Here is a 10,210-nt window from a genome sequence, read left to right on the forward strand (position 1 = left end):
GAGAAACAAAGAAGAGTGGTGGAGAGGTGAACAGGATTATTAGAGAGACACTGGAGAAAAGAAGTGGAGAATTTATCTGCAGAAGTCAAGCATGGCAGGAGAAGGTGGGTGTAGGGTGCTGGCATTCAGAAGTGTGTAGCGTCATTTGCCCTGACTGCACTATGGGAGCAATAGCCCCCATTAGTTTGGCACCTGTGAGCATGAGCTCGCGTCAGCACCAATGCACCCAAAAGTTCAAGAGGGTGGCATGCACTGGTCCTGGGATGGTGCCATCACCAGGCCCCCTTTCCCTGAGACCCAGACTCACCTGTGTCATGGGGGCAGGTGGGCTCTGCAGAATGGTCTGAGGCAGTAACTGCTGGGGGAGGTCGCAGGACGACTGGGAAAGAAGAGGAGCCTGGGAGACAAAAGGCTTTGTTAACAACCTCTGCTTCTGGCGAGTACAGAGACACAGGGGCACCGTCTCTCGGGGGTTAGTTTGTCTGGCTTAAGGAAGGATGCACGCCTGCACTAGAGCGAATAAGCTGAACATCAAGACTTTGGGAGTGCAGGCACCTCCTCCCCAGGAAAAGGTGGAGATGGCAGGCCGCCCTGCTTTCTATGCCAGGAACGGGGTCAGAGAGGACACGTGGTGTGGCATGCAGGTAGCTCTTGGGCAAGTCCCTGGAGCCACTCAGGGGACCACGATTCCTTCCTACCATGGGTGTTCAGCAAAGCAGCTGCTACCTGCCTAAGATGGCAGCTCTGCTCCGTTCCCTTTGCCGTGCCCCCTGTTCTAGACTCCGTCTTGATGGATTTGGTTGCTCTTCCCCCAAGTGAACAAATTCTTAGCGACTTCATTAAGCAACGCCAGTAGGGTTGTAAGAACGACCAGTGTTGGCTTCGTTTCGTGCGTAGTCCTGACCTTTTCTGTTCAACGCTAATGAAGACAGATGGACACCATGTGCGTGCATATGCGTGAGCTTGTCCAGGTGACATTTATGCAACGTCACCAGACTGCTGCAGTCTTTTAGAGGGACTCGTAGGAAGTCAACTGAGTCACAGTCCTTGTTCCCTGATCCCTTCAGTGGTGGTGCAGGGAGGGGCAATACGCAGAAACAAGAAATGACATTTTCAACTTCATGGGCTCTCCAGAATTTTTAAAAGAAAAGTAAAAGGACTACTCCGAAATTATTCCAAAACTATCTCCAGTCCCTAGAGATTACAAAAATTGGTCAAAATGGAAACTGTCACCAAGGACAACATGAAGAAATGACAACAGACGTTTGTTCTGAGTAAGAAGTCTCAGGCACAGGGCTAAACTGGAAGCTGGTTTGGTTTCTGTGTTCCCGGCACAGCTCGTGGTAAAGCAAGAGCTCCGCATTGAACAGTAAGTCCCACCTCACAAGCACATCTAAGAGCTGGAGAAGGAGAAAGTGGTCCTTGTCACATTCTGTTTTAAAATAAAACTTGTAACCCAAGCTTTTCCAGCAGGCTGTGCAGGAGTGACAAATTCACCCTCATCTCCAAGATGCCGGTGATGGACTGTATTGGTATGAACTCTTGGAATGTGGCCCCTACATTTTTTCGACACTTCTGCCACCTAGAGGTAGAGGGCTATGCCTCCTCCAGTTGACGGTGGGTGAGCTCCTGACTGCTCTGACCCACAGAGGATGGCCGACTTGGCCCTATGTGACTTCCAAGGCTAGGTCAGAGAAGCCAGTCAGCTTCTGCTGGCTCTCTTGGAAAACGCCCCCTCCAGGCGTATCTTCTTGGTACTCAGCCGCCATGCTGTGAGAAGCCATCCAGAGGCCAGAGTACCTGCTCGGCTGCCGACTGGGATGTGGCTCCTCCCGCCTCGGCTGAGCTAGCCCTGATCACTGGAGCTACCCCTGCCAGCGAGCTCTTGGGCATTACGGAGCAGAGAAGAGCCTGTCCCCACTGTGCCCTTTCTAAGTTCCTGGCCCACAGAATCCACGAACATGAAAAACGACTGTTTTCTGCTACCAGGTTGGGTGTGGTGTGTGTAACAGCAACAGGTAACTGGAGTATTGTGCGCCTGTAGGTCTGCATAGACCAGCATGCTTTCTAAGAGCCATCCCTGCCATATATCAGGGACACTGTTGTTGTTGTGTGCCGTTGAGCTGATTCCCACTCATAATGACCCCATGTGACAGAGCAGAACTGCCCCACAGGCTGTGATCTTTATGGGAGCAGATTTCCAGGTCTTTTCTCCCATGGAGCTGCTGGTGGGTTTGAACCACCCACCTTTCAGTTAGTAGCTGAGTGCTTTAACCATTGCACCACCAGGGCACCTTTCAGGGACACCACCTGATATATAAAACCAAAAACCAAAGCCAGGGCCGTCGGGTCAGTTCCGACTCACGGCGACCCCACTCGCAGACAGGGACATTTGTGTTTCTATCCAGCTGCTCACACATTTTCAGTGGAGAACCTCTAACAGGAGGATATGAATCACGTACCCTCAGAGGCCCTGGGGGTGTGGCCCCAGGTTTGAAGTTTTGAGTTTTATCTTTAAAATTCACTTGACTTTTGTAGTGTATGAATATATCTCTATGTTAGTTTTGGTATAAAAATATTTAAAATTACTCACTGATTAAATGACTTAACTCCCCACCCTTACCGGCCACCCCATACTCCTAATTTTTAAGTAAAATCGATTCTCCGGGAAGACGCAGCATGCTGCCTTGTGGCTTCGAGGGCTGCTGTCACACTGGAGCGTGCCCCAGTCGAGAAGTGTGGGTTCACACACGTACCGGCATGGAGGCTGCCTGGCTGAGCCCTGGCATGGGTAACTCCTGGGGCACGGTGGTTGATCTTGGCAACGCAGTGGTGCTAGCCTCTGCCGTCCGCGTGGCTGGAGTGGCTGTAAGAGAGTGATGAATTACCCTCCTGACTCAGACATGTTCCACCGCTTTCTTATTCAGGGAGGGGAACTCTGACTAAGGTGTGCATGAAAGAAGAGGGCGGTTGTAATCTCTTATAAAGGAAGTGGTTTAGCCACATGGATTCTGGCAGCCCCCAACCTGTAGGAGAAGACCACAATGTCCAAACTTCATCTCCACCACGTGGTCCAATCACGTCCCTGAGCAAACACCTTATCAGAGCAACTAAAAAGTAAACAAATGATTTGCAGCTGATAAGCATTTCCAATCTGCCTTGGAAGAAGTACAGCCCGAATGCTCATTAGAAGCAAGGACGACAAGACTTTGTCTCATACTGGGACATGTTATTAGAAGGGACCAGTCCCTGGAGAAGGGCATCATGCTTGGTAAAGTAGAGGGTCAGCAAGAAAGAAGACCCTCAACGAGATGGACTGAACAATGGGCTCAAGCATAACAACGATTGTAAGGATGGTGCAGGACTGGGCAGTGTTTCATTCTGCTGTACATGGGGTCACTGTGAGTCAGAACCGACATGACGGCACCTAACAACAACAATCATTTCACCTGCTTTATGTCTTTGCTTCATGCTCCAGTGGAGATACCAGAGTGTGGTCTGAAGGCAGGAAGTCAATGGGAAAGGAAGCACAGAGCTGTCCACTGGGTGAACAATGTCTTCATAAGCACAGACTACTCTGAGATCCTTGGGGAGACCATCCCCCATGGTCCAATGGGGTGCCCCACCCCCACTCCCCGTCTATGGGATCACACTCACAGGTGGGTTCAGACATGGCTGTGTGTGAGGATTTGTGTGAACTTCTTGAGGACGCTGATGGTGAATGACTGGTGGGAAGGCCCGAGGCACCTATGTCACACGCATTAATGTGCTGCTGAGGTTCCAAGCTTGAGGTCTTGTCCTGAAACACACATAAAACAAGTCCACGTTTCAGCAGCCAGAAGGTAAGAATGGGTTACAGGACTTTCATATGCAGAAAGGTTTGAAGGCTGCTGAAAGAAATATTGTAGCTTTTTGGAGACAATTCCAAACACATCAGGTAATGAATATATGAGATGTCTTTGAGAGGCTTATAAGCCCATAAGCAATATTATTATTACCTTCCCATCTTATATTTTGAGTTTTTAGATTTTCGTAACTGAGTTTGCATTTTATTTTTTCCTTAAAATTGTCACCTCACCACCCAGGATCCTGGCTTTCCCAGAAAGGGAAGCGGCAGCTTCTAGAAATAAGGTTTCTGGTGGCACTAGATTGTTAGCATATCCAATAAAACAGGTATCTTGGACCCTCATGGGGAAGGGTCAATGGTCTCCTCTTTGACCTCTGGTCCTCACTGATCCCAGCTCTCAGCACACCTCTGCCTCAAATACAGTGTGACGGGAAGCACCTGAGATGGTACGGCCCCAAGGAAACATCTTCCCATCTGCTGCAGCTTAGGTGTCCTGGGCATATAAACAGGGGTTATGATAATTTTTAAGCTTAAGAAGAAAACACAGTGATTACCAGCCTGAGCTGTGTTCTTACCTAGCTCTCACCAGCATCCTTTGGGCTACCGTGACAGTCTGGTCTATGTCCTATGGTCTCAGGTATTAAGTCTGGTGGACGTGAGTCTATGTTGCTATCCTTTTTGAGTCACAGCTCAGTGAAGGTGAATATCGTGTGTGTGTATATGTATGTGTGTGTGCACGCGTGTGTGTGGGTAGGGCGGCAATGATTGATCTGTGAGCCTCAGCTTTGTACAAAACAAAATTACACGTTGTGCTTGGATTTGGTGGGGCAAATGTCAGGTTTGGAGACTCCGTGTCTTAGACACAACGTCTCCCAGAGATGAGGACCACTCAGGGGTGCGGACCGCAGACCTCGGCTGTCTGGGAACCATGTGTTACTGGTCAACAGAGAGGTAAGTCCATGACTTTCCAGCAGGCGTTTAGAAACTTTTGTAGCGATTTGACATTGTTACACATCACGTCCAAGCATAATTTTGCACTTTACACAATTATCGGTCAGGGACAGGTTTGAAATTAAACAAAAAAAAAAAAGAAAACAAGCTGGCTCATTACCACAGAGTTTGAAAAGGGCTGTTCTAGAGCCTTTATTGGAGCACTGGTGGTGTAGTGGTTAGAGCTCAGCTGCTAACCAAAAGGTCAGCAGTTCAAATCCACCAGCCACTCCTTAGAAACCCTATGGGGTGGTTCCACTCGGTCCTATAGGGTCTAGGAGTCGGAATCGACTAGATGAAAACGTTTTTTTTTAGAGCCTTCATTTTAAAAAATAAAAAACTCACTGCTGTCAAGTCGATTCCGACTCCTAGTGACCCTATAGGACAGAGTAGAGCTGCCCCATAGGGTTTCCAAGGCTGTAAATCTTTACGGAAGCAGACTGTCACATCTTTCTCCCATGAAGTGGCCAGTGGGTTCGAACCGTTGACCTTTCAGTTGGCAGCCCAGAGCTTAACCACTGCGCCACCAGGGCTCCTTTTACTTTAAAAAGATGCCTCTTCATCTGGCGCCCTGTGTATTTTTATGAGAAGCAGTCCTGTAGGGCTATGGGATTCCCACAGGACCAGGAACCTCAATAAAGAATTTCCAACAGGAGGATGCGCATTCTGCCTGTCCTTCAGCAGTGATGCACGGTGTGTCTAACACCTGCCTATTAACAGCTTAACTCAGCTCTCTGACATGTTACATGATGTATGACGTGACAGAGCCGGGTAATAAGCACCTCCGTAAACGACGACAGGTGCGCTGTATCCGTGCGCTGGTGACCAGTCACCACACTACATCTCCACACGGCGCGGCAGAGGAGAGGCTCTGCGAAGACTGGAACTGCTCTCTGGGCTTCAAAGGTGCTCAACCCCTCCTCCAGAAACCCTGGTGGTGTAATGGTTAAGTGCTACAGCTGCTAACCAAAAGATGGGCCGTTCAAATCTACCAGGTGCTCCTTGGAAACCCTACGGGGCAGTTCTACCCTGTCCTATTGGGTCACTATGAGTTGGAATTGACTCGATGGCAGTGATTTGTTTTTTTGTTTTTTGGTACTCCCTCCTCCCACCTTGTCCTGGATGGACCAGGGATGCCCATGTTTGCTCACAGGCAGGCTGACTCGTCTGGAAGGACTAGGGATGCCCGTGTTTGCTCACAGATGGGCTGAAAGGGCTGTGCCACTGCCGACTCATCCTGGATGGACCAGGGACGCCCGTGTTTGCTCACAGGTGGGCTGACTCATCCTGGATGGACCAGGGATGCCCGTGTTTGCTCACAGGTGGGCTGACTCGTCCTAGAAGGACCAGGGATGCCCATGTTTGCTCACAGGTGGGCTGACTCATCCTAGAAGGACCAGGGATGCCCGTGTTTGCTCACAGGTGGGCTGACTCATCCTGGATGGACCAGGGATGCCCGTGTTTGCTCACAGGTGGGCTGACTCATCCTGGATGGACCAGGGATGCCCGTGTTAGCTCACAGGCGGGCTGACTCATCCTAGAAGGACCAGGGATGCCCATGTTTGCTCACAGGTGGGCTGACTCATCCTGGAAGGACCAGGGATGCCCATGTTTGCTCACAGGTGGGCTGACTCGTCTGGAAGGACCAGGGATGCAAGTGTTAGCTCACAGGTGAGCTGACTCGTCTGGAAGGACCAGGGATGCAAGTGTTTGCTCACAGGCAGGCTGACTCGTCTGGAAGGACCAGGGATGCAAGTGTTTGCTCACAGGTGGGCTGACTCGTCCTGGATGGACCAGGGATGCCCGTGTTTGCTCACAGGTGGGCTGAAAGGGCCGTGCCACTGCTGCCACGCAAACCTCTGGCCAAAGGCTCCCGATGTGAGATCACTGGATATTCTAGAACTTGAATCCTATTTCATCAATCCTAAGGGCCACATTTTGTTTTGTGTTTAGTTAAGGTTGTTCAAACTGATTCTTTTGTTGCTGTTGTATTTTTAATATTTCTCTTCAAAAACTTTTTTATTGTGGTAAGTGTATATATATAACAAAACGTTTGCTGTTTCCCCATGCTTTACACGTAATGTTCAGTGGCATTAATTACACTCGTCAAGTCGCGCAACCAGGAGCACAACCCGTTGCCAGCTGTTCCCGTCATCCTTAGAAGCTCAGAGTCTCTAAGCAGTGCCTGACTCCGTGAGACACCCTCTCCTCTCCCCCCTTTAACTTATCTGAAACGGGCTGTGTCTTGGAATCAATGATAAGAAATCCTCACTTCAGAGATTAATTAGCAGCATCTTTGCTTTCCAGTGGAATATGAAATAATGGTGGACCTCACAATCTATCTGTGGCTCTTGGGCTTTGAGGAAACACAGCACTCTCTCCTTTTCTTGCTTTATCTCTTTCTTTTCCTTCCAGTATTTGTGTTGGCATTAACAATGACCTTTGAGGAAAAGGCCAGACTTACTGGACTGATAGAGACTAGATGAACCCCCGAGACTATTGCCCTGAAATACTCTTTAAACTTGGGACTCAAACCACACCCAGAGGTCACCTTTCAGCCAAATGACAGATTGGCCCATAAAATAAATAGTATCACCTGTGAGTACTGTGCTCCTCAAAAGAATCATTTAGATGAAACCAAATGGCTAACATTTACCCTAGACCAAAGATGAGTAGGAAGGGGGACAGGGAAGCTAGATGAATGGAAACAGAACAACCAAAATGGAAATAACGAGAATGCTGATATATTGTGAAGAATGTAACCAATGTCACTGAACAATATGTATAGAAACTGTTAAATGAGAACTTAATTTCCTGTGTAAACTTTCACCAAAAAACACAATTAGAAAAAAAATGACCTTTAAGGAACAGACCTCTGATCTACTCGCAGATGGTCTCCAAGTTTCCCTTCCATTGTCTGACAAACCAGGAGCAGAGCTGGGAGAAGCCTGGTCAGAAGGGACGAGGGAACCCAGGCTTGGTGAAGGGACGTGCCTGTGTATAACAGAGCTCCTTGCCACGGAGCTGGCTCCAACATGGCTGCATTTATTCTGTGGGTTAACCAAGACCCCCACACACAAAGTATACCTGGCTACTGATAACACGGAGGCCCTGTGAGGGGCAGGCTCCCCATATGACACCTGAGTCATGAAGGCAAGATAAGAACACAAGGGGGGGACCAGTTACCAGCTGCCATCACCTCAGCTCTGACTCATGATGACCTCAAGTGTGTCAGACTAGAACTGTGCTCCACAGGGTTTTCAGTGGCTTATTTTTTGGAAGGAGATCACCAGGCCTTTCTTCTGAGGTGCCTCTGGGTGGACTTGACCCTCAACCTTTCGGTTAGCAGTCAAGCATGTTAACTGTTTGCTCCACCCAGGGACTTCAAGGGAAGGACAGTGGTGCACAAATTATTCCTCCATGGATGATGGCATCACTACCCAGCTTTTTATCTGTGGAAGAATTACAAAGTGGACTTACAGCCATTCTTGAAGGTTGGAAAGCCCCCAAATTGGGCGTTGAGTCTGGAGGCTCTTTCTAACCCAGCTCTGGGAGCTCTAAAGCCTTAGGTGCTCTCAGGTGAGCTAGCGAACCTCTCTGTGTCCCTCAGTGTCCTCATCTGGAAGAATGAGGACAGTGAAGCACCCCCTTTATCCATCAGCTCATGAGTACCTGAATCCTCGTACCTTTAGTGCTGAAGGGAGGACGGCCTCAGATGGAGGGTCTTCCAAAGCCAGCTCCTGCCTCCTTTCCACCCGGACATCCGCATAACTGAAATCAAGAGACGACAGCTGGAGGCGGCACATTCCAGGGTGACAACACCGAAACGGGCTTGTGAGAAGCACTGAGGCGCTCGACGTAATACCCACTCCAGAATAATCCACACCAAGGCTGGGGCTGCTGCTTGTCTGAAGAAATGCTTTTAATTCCACGCCTACATTCTACCGTCGTGATTTCTAATGTTCCATTCAGAATATTTGCCCCCTTTACGTGGAAACCCTGGTGGTGTAGCGGTTAAGAGCTACGGCCGCTAACCAAAAGGTCAGCAGTTCAAATCCACCAGGTGCTCCTTGGAAACTCTATGGGGCAGTTCTACTCTTTCTACTCTGTCCTATACGGTCGCTATGAGTTGGAATTAACTCAATGGCAACAGGTTTTTTCCCTTTACTTACCTATTTTTTCCCCAAAACCTCTAAACATAATTGTCTTTAAAAACGTACTTCCATCTATAGGATGAACTTCAGCCTTTAAATAATTAGAAGAACCAAACCCAAACCCATTGCCGTTGAGTCGATTCCGACTCATAGCAACCCCCTAGGACAGAGTAGAACTGCCCCAGAAGGTTTCTAAGGAGCAGCTGGTAGATTCGAACTGCTGACCTTTTGGTTAGCAGCCGTAGCACTTAACCACTATGCCACAAGGGCTCCTAAATAATTAGAAGCCTTTCATAAACCTGCTCAGTCTTGACTGTGTATATGGAGGCGTGGCACTTAACTTTTCTAGAAATTACATTTCTCAGAAGGTTTTCTCTCAAATAAACCCAGAACTAGCCAGGAACAGACTGCTGACGAGTCTACAGACCCACTTTTTAAATCGCGTGTGTCAATCAGTTCAGTCTGGTGCGAGCTGAAGTGACCTAAGGCCTTCTGCCTCCCCTGTGGACATGCCAGCCACCTGAGTGGCTTGGAGAGCAACTTGGAGCCTTGGACCTCCAGAATGCTTGTTCCCTTCTTTATTTATTGACTCAGTTCCCTCCCTATTTTCTCTGTGGGGTTTCTTTCCAGGATTTGGGAGGTGGAGGATAGAACGGAGGAGCAGGGTCAAGGGCAGAGTCTGAAGAACAAGGTGCTGGTAAGGTCCAGTGTTCCCATGGGGGCCGAGGGAGCCCCTGGTGAAGGCCTGGGCCAGGGTGGAGTGGGTGGGACTGACCACAGAATCAGAAAGCCCTGGGCCTGAAGTTTGGGAGGGTGGGCCAGGAGTGGAAGGTGAAGGCCCCTGAGAGCGGGCATGAAGCATGGACTGATCGGGGTAACTGGCTAGGGGGAGCAAGCGTCTCCCCTCTCTCCCCACTCACTGAAGAATAGTGACTCACTCACTACGTGTGTGTGCGTGTGTGCTGTCAGCTGCTATCAAGTCGGCCCCCAACTCATGGCAACCCCACGCACAACAGAACCGGACTGCTGTGCTCCACGGGGTTTTCACTGGCTGATTTTCAGAAGGAGATCGCCAGGCCTTTCTTCCTAGTCCGTCTTAGTCTGGAAGCTCCGCTGAAACCTGTTCACTGTCACAGCAACAAGTAGGCCTCCACTGACAGACGGGTGGTGGCTGCACATGAGGTGCGTCGGATGGGAGTCAGACCCGGGTCTCCTGCAC

At 49.5% G+C, this 10,210-nt stretch overlaps 1 protein-coding gene across 1 annotated transcript in view; it reads right to left on the reverse strand.

Annotated features, from left to right (window-relative positions):
• The window catches only part of NPAS2 (neuronal PAS domain protein 2), a 112,081-nt gene that overhangs the window by 19,463 nt on the left and 82,408 nt on the right, over positions 1-10,210 (reverse strand). Inside the window, exons 11-14 of the mRNA XM_012555778.1 lie at positions 8,524-8,608; positions 3,658-3,799; positions 2,757-2,866; positions 308-397 (exon numbers count right to left, since the gene is read on the reverse strand). Coding sequence (XP_012411232.1) covers positions 308-397; positions 2,757-2,866; positions 3,658-3,799; positions 8,524-8,608 — 427 coding nt within the window. The remainder of the gene's footprint in view (positions 1-307; positions 398-2,756; positions 2,867-3,657; positions 3,800-8,523; positions 8,609-10,210) is intronic.

Source organism: Trichechus manatus, unplaced genomic scaffold (assembly GCF_000243295.1).
Source record: "Trichechus manatus latirostris isolate Lorelei unplaced genomic scaffold, TriManLat1.0 scaffold00004, whole genome shotgun sequence".
Lineage (NCBI taxonomy): Eukaryota > Metazoa > Chordata > Mammalia > Sirenia > Trichechidae > Trichechus > Trichechus manatus.